This window comes from Hyperolius riggenbachi, chromosome 10, assembly GCF_040937935.1.
Source record: "Hyperolius riggenbachi isolate aHypRig1 chromosome 10, aHypRig1.pri, whole genome shotgun sequence".
Taxonomy (NCBI): Eukaryota; Metazoa; Chordata; class Amphibia; order Anura; family Hyperoliidae; genus Hyperolius; species Hyperolius riggenbachi.
The window spans coordinates 50,932,589-50,948,685 of record NC_090655.1 but is presented as its reverse complement, the minus strand read 5'-3'; the positions used below and the strand labels follow the sequence as shown (position 1 = coordinate 50,948,685).

General features: G+C 45.3%; 1 protein-coding gene across 5 annotated transcripts in view; it reads right to left on the bottom strand.

The window, feature by feature from the left end:
* Positions 1-5,883: 5,883 nt before the first annotated feature.
* ATN1 (atrophin 1) overlaps positions 5,884-16,097 on the bottom strand; it is a 61,090-nt gene continuing 50,876 nt past the window's right edge. For 4 of the 5 annotated variants that reach the window (XM_068258385.1, XM_068258387.1, XM_068258388.1 and 1 more), the window contains exons 9-10: positions 11,369-11,549; positions 5,885-8,371 (exon numbers count right to left, since the gene is read on the bottom strand). In XM_068258385.1, coding sequence (XP_068114486.1) covers positions 8,338-8,371; positions 11,369-11,549 — 215 coding nt within the window. In that variant the 3' untranslated portion in view covers positions 5,885-8,337. Of the gene's footprint in view, positions 8,372-11,368; positions 11,550-16,097 lie in introns of all 5 variants that reach the window. The other variant, XM_068258389.1, reaches the window with a different exon arrangement.

Here is a 16,097-nt window from a genome sequence, read left to right as displayed (position 1 = left end):
CTTCAGGGAACACCGCGTTAGTATGTGGTGTTCCCTGTCTGGCCACCAGACAAACAGGAAGTGACGCGCTCTTGCCGCCACTTCCTGCTTAGGGTATGCGGAAGTGCACAAAAGTGTATTGTTAAAATACACTTCCGCACATGCGTGATGCTATACCAACATTTTTTTAATTCCTGCGTCGGCGTAGACTATCATGACTTCCGGCCCGACGCAAAGCAACGCAAGTTAACGTAGTTTTGTCCTAGCGTCGGGGATGCGGCAAAAACATCACTTCCGTCGCGCCGTACCGTGGCAACATGAAAGTCTCCATAGACGTTCGTTGCCTGGCAGTGGGGTGTGGTAAAAATACTGCACTGCCCCGGTGTGAAAGGGCCCTAAATGTTTTATTGTCTTTGCTCAATGACAGTCTATTAAGTGTCCCAGAGTTAAGATACATGAACTTTACCTTTTTCTATCTCTCCCCTGCCCTCAGAAGTTGTATTTTGCAAGAGAAACTTTTATGGCTGTAATTTGCCTATCAGTGAGGCGTACTATACAATAATACAATACAATAACATTTATAAAGCGCTTTTCTCCGATAGGACTCAAAGCGCATTACTAGAAGCTGTCACTTGCATGACTGAAAATTAACTCTTTCAGGCAGCAAAATAAAAAAGAGAAACAGCCTGGTTATTAATGTTTTGCACTGTACATACACGTTTATCTCATCATGTTACGTCGCCTTAGGTACTTTAAGCAAACACCACATTTTATGTTGTACTCCGGTCTTCGTTTTCCTTTCTGTATATAACAAAAATGTGCAATATATATTTCACACAACAGTTTTCCAAGTGCCTTTTTACTTTATTTCAGCCCCTCCTCCGCTTGTCACATGAGCAGCCTCGTGTAATGGCGCAGGAGGAGGGGAGAGTATAAAAGGGGCGGGGTCCAGGATGACTGGGGGAGGAGTGTAAGATCCATATATATTTATACAGTTATATCTCCATAAGCGCTCAGTCTCCCCCTCCCTCTCATACATATATGTACAAATACACACACATATATATCCATAAATCTCATATATACATACAGGTATGAAGTGGTGCCTAAATCAGCTCAGATAGTAATATATCACACATGCATCAGACAATATACACGCTCACACCCGAATTCATCCTTCCAAAACAGCCATTACCGCCAGCATACAGGCACATGCCGTGAACAGGTCTTAAAGGGTCATGCCACTCAAAATTAATATGGAACATTCCAGTTTTGGTTAGAGGCCATTGTACTGACTACTTGCTGAAATTGTATCTGTCTAAGGGCTTGTGACTTGTAGATTTCTGCACTTTTAATTTCCAACTCAGCTCTCCTGCTGCAACAAAGTTCCAAACTCCGCCCATTTGCTGCATCAGACTTCCCAGCTCCTCCCACACACTGCTGCAGGGGGTGGGTGGAGCTAGGAACTATGCTGCAGAGTTACTAGCTCCACCCACCCACTGCAGAAGTGTTCCAAGCTCCACTCACCCACTGCAGCATAGTTACTAGCTCCACCCACTAGCTGCAGCTGTATTCCCAGCTCCACCTACAATCTGTAGGGGGTTTCATTTTCCTATATGTTAGCAATGAGCTGCTTATATCAATTTAAAACATGAAAAATCATCACCCGTAAAAAAAGGTCTACATATTCGGATCAGTCACAGGTAGTAGTATTTGTACCTCAACTGACAGAACTGTTGTGGGCGTTTGGCAAAATAGTGGCTGCTTTCACAACAAATTGTCTACATCTACCCCAAAACGCAAGTTTTTCAGTCTGCCAACCTCTGCTCAAAATTGAAATGTCAGATGTGGGTGCAGATGCCGAACCCCAAACACCTTATAGGCGAAAACCATACACACTGTCATTTATGTATATACATGCTCTCACCCAGGATATATACTGTGGAATTAATATACACATATATACTCACAAATTAGGGGTACGTACACTGTGGAATTAATATACAAATACAAGTAGATATTCCCAGAATCGGAATCATCCCACTATTTACAGAACTCAGGCATATGTTCCTGTAGGCATGGGCTGCAAAACACTATATACAAGGTCACAAGGCTTGGGCGTGTATTCACACATGTATCTTGTCACAACCATGCACACAGTCAGATGTGCCTTGTCACAATCATGCACACAAACCTGTCCAAATCACCACAGGAATGTACACACTATACACATAAAAGTGCCCATACTGTGCACACCATACACATCGAAGTGCCCGTACACACACCTCAGCACGGGAATGTATGCACCATACACATTCCCTCATCACACAGAATTGTCCGCACTGTACTCAACACTTACCAGCGCATACCGTGTACACACACCTCACCTTATCACACCACACAGACTATGCATACACCCCTCACCTCAGGAGCACACACCCTTTGCACATGCCTCACCACAGTACCGCACATACAGTACACAAACCTCGCCAAAGGAGCACACAATCTTTACACACATCTCACCACACACATGCTGTTCAAACACTTTACCACAGAACCCCCCATACGGTACACATACCTCACCAAAGAGTGCAAACATACATCTCGCCACACACAGTGTACGCTTGCCTGATAACAGGACCACACATACTACACACGCCTCACCACAGGAGTGTGCAATGTACACACACCTCCCCAAAGGCATGCATATTGTACACACACACACCTCACCACAAAAGAGCACAAACACTACACACACACCTCACTGCGGGGTTGATGCAATAAAGTTTACTATACGTAGTGGACGTTGACAAACGTTACTTGTATAACCAAGTCAACTAGTAACACACATTACACCTGCAAGGTATGCTTTGTGTGCACAATGCAAGTTACCCTATGCGAAGTGCCCAATAAACGCTGTCTGTGCACTGTAACCGGCATTTAATTTTAATATGAGTTAATGACTTATTCTGAAGAGGTTTATCTTATCTTTCCAATTATCACACATATGTATAATTTTACTTACTGTTCACTTTACACACATACCTCCCCACAGGAGAGCACACACTACCTACAATCACCTCCTCCCAGTAGTGCACAGTGTATCTACACTCACCTCACTACAGGAGTGCACACTGTACACACATGTACCTCACCACAGGCGAGCACACTGTACACACACGCATCTCACCACAGGTGAGCACACTGTACACACACGCACCTCACCACAGGTGAGCACACTGTACACACATGTACCTCACCACAGGCGTGCACACTGTATCTACACTCACCTCACCACAGGAGTGCACACTGTATCTACACTCACCTCACCACAGGTGAGCACACTGTATCTACACTCACCTCACCACAGGTGAGCACACTGTACACACATGTACCTCACCACAGGTATGAACACAAACTACACAAATCTCACCATAGGAGTGCACACTACCAACAACCACCTCATCTCAGGAATCACCCATCTCACCACAGGACAGTATACTGTACGCATGCACCTAACCACAGATGTGGGCACACTCTATACACATCTCACCACAGGATTGCACACTGTACGCTCCCACCTCACCACAGGTGTGGACACACTACACACACCTCACCGTAGGAGTAAAAACTCTACCTACAACTACCTCATCCCAGGAGTGCACAGTGCATCTACATTCACCTCAGCACAGGCATGCACACTGTACACACATGCACCTCACCACAGGAGAGCACTCTGTACTCACACGCACACACTACATGCACTCACATACTAATCACAAGGGAAGGCGCACACTGTGTACACATACACACACTGTACACACATGCACCTCACCACAGGAGAGCACTCTGTACTCACACGCACACACTACATGCACTCACATACTAATCACAAGGGAAGGCGCACACTGTGTACACATACACACACTGTACACACATGCACCTCACCACAGGAGAGCACTCTGTACTCACACGCACACACTACATGCACTCACATACTAATCACAAGGGAAGGCACGCACTGTGTACACATACACACACACACTGTACACACATGCACCTCACCACAGGAGAGCACTCTGTACTCACACCCACACACTACATGCACTCACATACTAATCACAAGGGAAGGCACGCACTGTGTACACATACACACACTGTACACACATATATCGGCCTTGTCACAAGGTAACACACACATTACAAACAGATTTCATTTGTAGAAGGAACACAACTGTACACACAGCTATGTACACGGTACAGACATACATGCAGGCATATATGTATCCATACACTCTACAGTCATACACAAACAAGAACAATGTAGATGGGGGTCTTCAGTCATCTGAAAAGCAGAATATTCCCAGATGATGATTGGTCGCTGAAGAAGTGACATCTTTTATTCAGAGGATGTTCAGTTCAGATGTTTACTGCTGGGCCATTAAAAAAGTGAACTAGTAAAAGAGTCCTTTAGGTGACCAGCTGATTTCCTCTAATGAGAGCCCCACACCCCATCTCCATGTCCCTCCCTTTCTACTCTATGTCTAGTAAGTGATGGTAGCAGTGGGTGACTGGCAGCAGAAGGAAGTGTGAGCATGCAATATCATTATGACATTATAGCCCTAATGAAATAGGTGACGTTATATTTTTGTAGCTATTCTGCTATATCATTTTTATCAAGATGTTGTTTCATTATTGACTACCCCCAGGGCCGTTTTTAGACATAGGCAACCCAGGTGGATGCCTGGGGTGACAACAACTGTAGGTGGGGGCACCACAGAGCTAGTTTAGCACACTCTACTTTATGGAATTCTATAGCCAACTGCTAGTTCCATGAAAATAGGGATGGATGGTAATTTTAACACATAAATGGACACAACTGTGTCGATTGTTGCATTGTTGGATTTCCAAGACAACATTCTAACCTGTAAAGACCCAGGCTGTGCATAAACAGTATAACGTTTATAAAGTGGATACACACCCCTCAAAATTGTAATTGGAAGGATGTGTTATATGGGTTCAGTGAGTTTGGACCCGCAAGATATGACCTGGTAATAATTTGTGTATCCCTTACAGACTTATTTTGTGAAACAACAATATTTCTATGTAAACTATCAATTTCTTAAACTAATTGATGCAGGTTATGATCTTGCTGTTCTCAAGATGGGGGAGGGAGACAAAAGATGTCTTGCTTGGGGCTCCAAAATGGCCAGAAATAGCCATGACTACCCCTTCTTGATGCCTAACCCTAACCTCCCCTCCAACATTATCCCCTTCCTGACCTCTAACCCTAACCTCCCCTCCAACATTATCCCCTTCCTGACATCTAACCCTAACCTCCCCTCCAACATTATCCCCTTCCTGACATCTAACCCTAACCTCCCCTCCAACATTATCCCCTTCCTGACCACTAACCCTAACCTCCCCTCCAACATTATCCCCTTCCTGACATCTAACCCTAACCTCCCCTCCAACATTATCCCCTTCCTGACCTCTAACCCTAACCTCCCCTCCAACATTATCCCCTTCCTGACATCTAACCCTAACCTCCCCTCCAACATTATCCCCTTCCTGACATCTAACCCTAACCTCCCCTCCAACATTATCCTCTTCCTGACCTCTAACCCTAACCTCCCCTCCAACATTATCCCCTTCTTGACCTCTAACCCTAACCTTCCCTCTAACATTATCTCCTTCCTGACATCAAACCATAACTTCCCTCTAACATCATCTTCTTCCTGACATCTAACCCTAACCTCCCCTCCAACATTATCCCCTTCCTGACCTCTAACCCTAACCTCCCCTCCAACATTATCCCCTTCCTGATGCCTAACCCTAACCTCCCCTCCAACATTATCCCCTTCCTGACCTCTAACCCTAACCTCCCCTCCAACATTATCCCCTTCCTGACATCAAACCATAACCTGCCCTCCAACATTATCCCCTTCCTGACCTCTAACCCAAACCTCCCCTCTAATATTACCCCCTTCCTGACCTCTAACCCTAACCTTCCCTCTAACATTATCCCCTTCTGGACATCTAACCCTAACCTCCGCTCCAACATTATCCCCTTCCTGACCTCTAACCCTAACCTTCCCTCTAACATTATCTCCTTCCTGACCTCTAGCCCTAACCTCCCCTCTAACATTATCCCCTTCTGGACATCTAACCCTAACCTCCGCTCCAACATTATCCCCTTCCTGACTTCTAACCCTAACCTCCCCTCCAACATTATCCCCTTCTGGACATCTAACCCTAACCTCCGCTCCAACATTATCTCCTTCCTGACCTCTAGCCCTAACCTTTTCTCCAACATCATCCCCTTCTGGACATCTAACCTTAACCTCCCCTCCAACATTATCCCCTTCTGGACATCTAACCCTAACCTCCCCTCCAACATTATCCCCTTCCTTACCTCTAACCTTAACCTCCCCTTCAACATTATCCCCTTCTGGACATAACCTTAACCTCCGCTCCAACATTATCCCCTTCCTGACATCTAACACTAAACTTCCCCCCAACATGACCCCCTTACTGACACCTAACCCTAACCTTTGCTCCAACATTAAACCCTTTCTGATGCTAAAATCAATCCTTCCCTCCGACATTATCCCCTTTCTGATGCCTAACCCTAACTTTCCCTCCAACAATCCCCCCTTCCTGATGTCTATCCCTAACCTTCCCCCCCTGCATTATCCCCTTCCTGAAGCCTAAAACCTAAAACGAACTTTCCCTTAAACATTCACCCCTTCCTGATGTCTATCTCTAACCTTCCCTCCCGACATTATCCCCTTCCTGATGCCAAACCCTAATCTCCCCTCCAACATTCTCCCTTTCCTGACACCTAGCCCTAACCTTCCCTGCAACGTTACCCCCTTCATGACATCTAACCCTAACCTTCCCTCCAGCATTATCCCCTTCCTGTTGCCTAACACTAGAACTCTCTTCCAAAATGATCTCCATCCTGATGCTTACCCCTGACCACCTCTCCGGCATTAGATGTTGGATTCAACTGGCACTAAAATGGACTGATTTTGATTTACTGTGCCTGATTTTCTGAGCTTCTCCCAGGCTGGAGATCATGTGTGATCCAGGAAATCTGGTCCTTATCCTTTACAAATGTATAACACATCATCTACCATGGGATTGTAAATTTTGCTCCCCTCACTGAAGACATATCAGAACATTGCTGAGGGTGTTAAAAGCTTAGCGAATTAGAGGTTGTAGGCGACAATAGAACTGCCCATAGGATTTCAGTACAGACACTGCAACAAGGTAATCTGGAGAGCAGTGAAACCGTAGCAACCACTCATATCCTTTGTTTAAGATGGAGACTTTGATGGGGACTGAATGAATTTGAACTTATTGTCTACTCTCCAGAACTTCCACTACTTTTTATACCTACATGGGCTCAGCACAAGCACACTGTATGCCATATGATAATAAAGACTCCATTTTGTACCAGTTTTTTCACCTACATTAGGGGCCTGTGGTGCAGTAGAGACACACAGCATGGTCACATGGACTCCATCTTGTGCCAGTTCTCATACCCACATGAAGGAACTGGGACGGCGCTCCTGAGGCTTACAGCATGGTCACATGGACTCCATCTTGTGCCAGTTTTCATACCTACATAAGGCATGGTCACTTGGGCTCCATTTTGTACTCAGGGCTGATTGTTTCAAGCTCAGGTAACTGAACCACCATCTACATCCAAGTGCCATAGTAGAGCAGAATTACACACACACACGTAGGGGGAGAGCATGAGGCCACTGTCACACACAGCCAAACACACCATTAGTGACACTTTACATACAAAATTCAATGTTCATGAGATGTCAGGATCATGGGGCAAGCCGTCACTCTTCAGTCACTCCCAGAATGCCTCTCTGCAGAGCGGGAACCTCCAAGTATTCTCTTCCAGGAAGTCTCTCTCCATCCATCACAAGTGCTTTTAGCTGTCACTGTCTATCACAGTGGACTTCCTGTGTATCTTTGAAGGTCTGTCTCACGGTCACAGGTTGTCTATTGTACATAAAGGAAGCAATATGTCACCCAAGGGCTGTCTCTCTGCAGCAGCATGTCTATATATCATGGAGCAGCATTCTCTGTTAGCTCTCTGATGGCCCAGCTGTAGTCCCTGCCACAATGGCGGTCACGCGGTGCCTTCGAGGGTCTCTCTCAGTCTGGAAATGCCTCTTGCTGCCAGGTTACCACGCTTGGGTGTTGGTTTTTGGTCACGTGAAATCGATGCCCTTCGCTGAGGGCCGGTAACACATCTCAGAGCTGGGAAGTCATCTTGTCTTGTCCGATCAGATGCCTGCAAGCAGTGAGATGACCTCTGACCCTGTGATGTCACTACAGAGTCTTGTCCGTCTCCTTCTTCAGATGACTGTAAAAGAAGAGCAAACAGGGAAGAGAGTTCTATGAGGGCTATACAGACAAATATTCAACAGAGCAAATGGAAGTAGCAAAGCACAAGATTAACAGGTTTGAAATCAGTAAGTTGTAGATGAACCAGGATTTCAATATTCCCACTAGCAGTGTGTACACAGAGGCAGAATCCTGCGCCATTCCCATACATACAGGGGGAGGAGTCAGAAACACTGTCACTGTTGTGCTCCACTGGAAGGGAAGGTGGGCAGGCAGTGTGCTGTATTCTATTGCTTAAAATGATGCACATTTGAAGCTCTCCAGGGCCGCATAAATGGCAAGGAGAGCCGCATTCAGCCCGCGGGGCTTGCGTTTGACACCTGTGCTCTATGGTACCCATTGCCTTCCCTCTCTAGATAGGTAGTGAAGTGAGTTTCCTCACTTCAGATTCCCTTTAAGTCTTTTTCACAATTAATTAATATGCATCTGATCACTGTGCACAATAACGTAAAAACAATGAACATGAAAACCAGAGCTGTGAGTTTTGCAAAACACATTTGTGTCACTGGTAAAACTTTTGACCAGCCTCTATAACAGCCTTTCTCAACCTTTCTACCCTGGAGGAACCCTGCAAATAACTTTGGGATATAAGGGAACCCCTGCAAACAATTGTTTGATCTCGAGGAACCCCTGCATTTATTTTGCAGGAGGCATGGTCTTTAAAAGTATGTGTGGCTGTTTATTTCACTACCCCTATTACACTGCCACTCATTATACTGTCTCCTGACCCCCCCAATTTAGTGCTTCTTATTACAGTACCACCTATTATAGTGTGCTTTATTATACTTCCCCCACGATGGGGGAAAATGCCAAGGAACCCTTGCAGAGTACTCAGGGAACCCTGGGGTTCCTGGTTGAGAAAGCCTGCTCTATAATAAAACCCTACTGTCTCTGCATCCCATGTCCCTGTGTGTGGCTCTGCGCATGTGCAGGGACGCAGAGACATTGAGGGAGTGACGCGCGGCAAGCAATGATGGGCGAAGGGGCCAGCGGGCGGGCACGTCGTGCACGCGCATGTGAGGCGGAAATGTGCTTGCGCGGCGGGTGCATTCGCAGTGACAGACCTAGCCCGTTTTTAAACGGGCTTAGGTCCACTAGTAACAGTAATAATATAAAACACAAGGTCCAGTCCTCCTAAGGATAAATTTCCCCTTGTAGTGTCTCCCCCAGACTGCTTTTTCCCCTTCTTTCTCTCCTTCTTTCTTTTTCTCCTACTCCTTTCCCTTCTCTACGTTTCTTTATCCGATCCATAGACCCACTGGTTGCTATCTACTTAACTAGTACTTACATTTCCGCCTTCAACTCAAACAATTACTCTAATCCTGACTTGGTGAACAGTGAGGACGGCGCCCTGAGTGTGTGATCCCTCTGGGCTTTGGGGATGCCGTCCCTTTCTCTTAACAATCATTATAAGCATAGGATTGGTTCTCCCTACACATAGGGGCAGCTATGTGTTTAATGTTTATAGATGAGTTGATTTACTTTCTCATTCTCCCAGCTGAACTCAGTCATTTTGCACTATGTAGTATTCAACTTCATTTAATACTAAGAGAAGCCTTCTCATTGTTGCATTGATATATTCAGTGGGTGACGCGGATGGTCATCTATTTACTTTAATTTTTGCACGTTAATCCATGCGTAATATGAGACTCTACATAATGTTGTGGCCTTTGTTATATTGTACGTGTTTGTTGTTTGTTCTGAAAAATCTTTTAAATAAAGAATAAAAAAAAAAAAAACAGCACAAGGTCCAGCTCCCTCGATTCTGTCTTCTTGCTATTATTGGTTGGTTCAGTTCACCCCAATCTGAGTAGGTACAGTAAAGGTGGCCATACATCTATAGACTTGGCAGTCGATCGACCACCAGAATTAATAATTATTATCAAATCTGATGAAAATCAGTGCCGCCAAGAGTACGCCCGAATGACAATTTGACCAATTTCAGGTGGAAATTGGTGGCATGTATCGATCGGACGTGCTGGACCATCTTGGGCTGAAATGCTCGATTTGGTGCGCGGCGGTAACAGTGTGTGATAATCGTGGACGAACGCAACGGAAACCCCCGACTGCTGTCCCCCCTAATGTCCCCACCAGTGCCCATGGAGTTATACTTTACCTGTCACGCTGTCTGCGCTGAGTGTCCCTGTCCTATTTCCGCATTCAATGCCCCACGTGACTAACAGCATATAGCACAGGGGTAGGGAACCTTGGCTCTCCAGCTGTTAAGGGACTACAAGTCCCACAATGCATTGCAGGAGTCTGACAGCCAAAGTCATGATTAATAAAGGCAAATGCATGCTGGGATTTGTAGTTTTATCACAGCTGGAGAGCCAAGGTTCCCTACCCCTGATATAGCATGTGGGGTGCGTGTGTCACCTGTTTATAATACATTAGGGGGACAATGGAGCCGATTCCCGCAAGATTTTATGCTGAAATCAATCAGGAATCAGCCTGTGGTTTATGGCAGCCAACAGATTTCTCTCCGATCAGATTCTTGGTTGATTGGCCGCCAAAATCTCTATATGTATGGGCACCTTTAGTGATAAAACTCTGACAGATCTTGAACTAGTCATCTCCTCATGGGAGATTCTCAGTATGACCTTTATTCTTTACAAAAGTACTCCCTGGAAAGGATCCATATCAGCCAGCTCCACTTACTCACTTGCAGACTATTTTGGCAGTTGGGCTGAACAACTGCAGTTCAGTAAGTGCTTTTGTAAAGAAATAACTCAGAATCCTCCATGAGGTGATGAACTAGTCTAAAACCTGAACATGTGTCAGATTTTCACTACCTACTGTAAGTGACAGCAACTCAGGAAAAAGGTAGTTTATAGTGCATCTTATTTTGAGAGAAATGTACATTTATATGTACTGGAAATTTTACAATTTTTCACAATAGCTTTTAAGACAGGAAAGGCACATGCAGGTTACACATATTTAGAGAGGTGCTTTATACCTGTAGTAGTCTTCCTGTCCGGGGAGAGGTACCCCCTGCAGGGGGTGATGGGTCTGCAGCCAATGCTGTTGCTCCAGGGCCAAACGCTGGAGCTCTGCGGACTGAGCATGCATGGCCTGCAGCTGGTGGGCAGCGGAGAGCGGAGCGGATAGCGAGGAGGGAAGATCTCTGTACGGATTGGCTGTTGGAAAGAAGAAACAGCGATGAGGATATAGGAGACGGGCCAATGAAAAGTAAACCCTAACCCCACTATAGTCAGCACCTAATCATAACATCCTCAGAAGAAAACAATGCATGTGTATAAGCTGCCTCGGACATGAAGGTGTCAGGGCATTTTACAAAAGGCATAGTCATTTTTTGAGGTCGTTCTGTAGTCTTTGAGGGTTTTGTTCTTTGTGTCTTGCCACAATGCCATTCGTAAGTTAGTTTGTAGGAGAATCAGGTGTGACAGAATTTTCACTCATTTTACAAACCAGAACTTTTCTGCAAATAGCTCGTTCCCTATCCAGTTATTTATTTGTTTTATAATTAATCCTGTGCCCTATGCCACTTTCGTATTGACTATGAAGATGACTTTAAGGCAGGGTTCACATTATTTTAAGGACCACTATGGCAAAAAAAACGGGTCTGAAGCCAGGCTACCTATACTGGTGGGGCATAACGCTACCTATACTGACTGGGGTGCATCAGTCTACCCAACTAAGGGTGTATCTAGCTACCTATACTGGGGAGCATCAAGCTACCTATGCTGGTGGGGAAACAGGCTACCTATAACTGTGGGCATCAGGTTACCAATACTGACTGGGGTGCATCAGTCTACCCATACGTAGGGTGTATCTGGATACCTATACTGGGGGGGGCATCAGGCTACCTATACTGGGGGCATCAGGCTACCTATACTGGTGGGGCATAAGGCTACCTATACCGAGGGAGGGAAGCTTGCTACCTATACTGTGGGGTGACTCTGACTACCTATACTGGTGCGGCATAAGGCTACCTATACTGGCTGTGAGGCATCAGGCTACCTATACTTAGGGTGTATCTGGCTACCTATACTGGGGGGCATCAGGCTACCTATACTGACTGGAGTGCCTCAGGCTACCCATACTAAGGGAGTATCAGGCTACCTATACTGATGGGGAATGTTGCTGGCTACCTATACTGGTGAGGTATCATGCAACCTAAAATGGGGGAGCTGGCTATCTATACTATAGAGTGAATCTGGCTACCTATACTGGTGGGGCATCAAGCTATCTATACTGGGGGTGCTGTCTCTCTATACTGTGGGGTGAATCTGGCTACTTATACTGGTGAGGCATCAGCTACCTATACTGGGAGGAAGCTTTCAATGCAAGTTAATGAAAATGCAGAACAATCACAGAAAATGTGCGCTTTACACAAAAGAAGAAAAAAAAAATCACATGTCACTTCGAAGTTAATTAGATGCAGTTTTCATGCAATATAATATATTGTTAGTCACGGAAAAATAGCAATCTGAAGTTTTGCATACAAACGTATATAAAAACTTGAACAAATGCGCAGTCAAAAAAAGGATACAAAAATTGCAGAATTGTGCAGTGCAGAAAATTGCATGCTTTAAATGCAAAGACAAGCATGAATTATTATTATTTAGTATTTATATAGCGCCGACCTCTTCCGCAGCGCTTTACAGAGTATATTGTCTTGTCACTTAACTGTCCCTCTGAGGGGCTCACAATCTAATCCCTACCATAGTCCTATGTCTATGTATGTATTGTGCAGTGCATGTATTGAAGTCCAGGACCAATTTAGGGGGAAGCCAATTAAGTTATCTGTATGTTTTTGGGACGAGGGAGGAAACTGGAGTGCCCGGAGGAAACCCATGCAGACATGGGGAGAACATACAAACTCCGTGCAGATGTTGACCTGGCTGGGATTTGAACTGGGGACCCAGTGCTGCAAGGCAAGAGCGCTAATCTCTACGCCACCGCGCTGCCCGTGAATGGCCCCTAACATTACACAAAAGACCCTATATGCCCTCTGTGTGAAGCAATGGTTTACATGTGTCCACACTGCTGCTCTCTGTAGTCTGAGGCAGCTCTTCTCAGCAGAGTGAAGGCACTGCCTTGTGCACTCTCCGCCCCCTGCACTGACTATGCCACTCCCCCGCGGTAGACCAGCACAGTAGAGGGGTTGAGGGGAAGATTTGCCAGGCTCCACCCTTGTGTCCTTACTGGAAGGGGTGGTGACTGAGAACAGGGGCGGACAAGTCCCTACCATGCGGACAAGTGCCTACCATGCGGACAAGTGCCCGCCATTGCGCCAAGCAAAATTAAGGTATTTGGGAACTTTCATGCAATGCTAAAGTCATTTTGATAGACTAATGGGAAGGGAAGTAAAGAACCAACCATTCAAAAAATATACATTTTAAGTGAAAGATTAGTGAGGCACATCTTATAGCTGGGCAGACACAGTGACATTAGCAGTGGGGTTGAAAGCAAATGCTATTTTTCAGCATGTTTTTCAACTATTCGCTTCCTCAGAGGCAGTTCTGTCTGAAGTCGTACTACCTCTGACAAAGCAAATAGTCACGAAACAGCTGTCAGGCATTTCCTGTCACCTCCACTGCTAATGTCACTATATCTGCCCGGCCGGAAATAATGGGCCTTTATGGTATGCTACCTTGGCTCCTCCCTGCTGAACCTGGTGCCAGTACATGAATCTTTCTATTATTCAAAATAAATACCAGGACAAGTGCTTTAGGCTACTTTCCCACCAAGACGTTGCATTTTAGGGGACGTGATGGTCGCATAACGTGCCCCTAACGCAACGCATGGCGGTGTTTAAGTTGGACGTCAGATTGAGCTACGTCATGCAGCTCTCAAAGCAGCCGCTCCAGGTTAGTGATAGGAAGTCCGGATCTTTTTAAGGATTCGGATCATTTCAATCAGATCATTGAAAAGATCCGGATCTTTGAACCGAATCATTTGAATCATTTTACTAGGGAAGCAGACTGGGTGAACTGACTAGCAGGACAGGACTTTCCCTGCACTGTACATTCTGTATGTTCCTGTTTCTTCCATACAGACATCCACTGTGAACCGAATCTTTCATTGTGATGATCCGGATGATTTAACTCACAAAAAAGATCCGGATCAAATGAATGATTCGTTCATGATCTGGACAACACTACAGTCTCACCAAGAGTCTCCACAGTGCAGTGAATATTAATTAGCCATGTGGCTGGCCGGAGGAGGAGGGGAGACCTCCTCCTCCAACATTACTGAGCATGTGCACACAGTCTAACGCGCTAAAGCCGCATATAACGTACTGCAAGCTGCACTTTCCCAGAACGTTACCCTATAACGCAACGTGGGCACTGTGAACAGCCCATTGATTTTACATTACTATGCATTGGGCTGCGTTACAGGCTGCACTAACGTGCGCCTGTAACGTCTTACTGTGAAAGCAGCCTTAAAGCAGGCTTGTCACCATAAAAATCAAATTTCAACAGCAACTGGTCTGAGTGTATTAAAGGGACTCCGAGCAGTGCAGAAACTATGGAAAGATGCATATAATTTTAAAGCTCTCTTTCTCCTCTTTCCAATGATATATAAACCACCGCCCTACGCCTTTTAGTTTTCACTATTTTCGCGATTGAAATTGCCGCGGCCGCGATTTCAATCGCGAAAATAAAGAAAACTAAAAGGCGTAGAGCGACGATTTAGGTGTCGCCAGAAAGAGGAGAAAGAGAGCTTTAAAATATATTATATATTTTATAAATATATTTGATATCCATCTTTCCATAGTTACTTGTATTACACAGGACGACACTTTCCCCAGTGTCAGCAGCTCCATTTAGCAGAAAAAGTCGGCCTGTGTAATACAATGTAACTATGGAAAGATGGATATCATTTTAAAGCTCTCGTTCTCCTCTTTCTGGAGACACCTAAATCGTTTCCCTACGCCTTTTAGTTTTCTTTATTTTGAAATCACGGCCGCGGCAATTTCAATCGCGAAAATAGCGAAAACTAAAAGGAGTAGGGCAGCGGTTTATATATCATTGGAAAGAGGAGAAAGAGAGCTTTAAAATGATATTCATCTTTCCATAGTTTCTGCACTGCTCGGAGTCCCTTTAAGTGATGAAGATGCTAATCCTGCATTCAAAACTTTTTCTGCTGTTATGGTTTGGAGTTATCACATACTATAGGAGCACTGGCCCTTTAGTAGTCAGTGCCAAACAGTTGCATGCTGGGGGTTCTTTTTATCTATAATATATTTCTTCTTCCCTTTATTTCCCTACCTAGCTGCTTATGAAACATGATCCCCTGCTCACTTGTGTTTACAAGCAAGGCTGAGGCGACTCAGCGATTGGAGGAGAAAAGAAAAAAAAAAGCTAAGGGAAGAATGACATCAGTATTTAGCCTAAACTGTGGGCAAAAGACATGGTTCCCACCAGGAGCAGAATTCTCTTAATTTACTATATTGGGCCTGATTCACAAAGCGGTGCAAACACTTTGCACGCCTGTGAAAAGCCCTTTATCACGCCTAAACTTAGTTTAGGCGTGATCTGAAGGAATTCGCGCAAAGTGTTGCGCGCGTAGCGCAGTGTGCTACGCGCGAAGTGCCCATTAAGCCCTATGGGACTTTGCTCCCGCGCGAGTTAGAGCACAAAGCGGTGATAACTTTGCTAGTGCAAAGGTTATCACGCTTAAAGTCTTTTAGGCGTGATAACTGAGTTATCACCGCT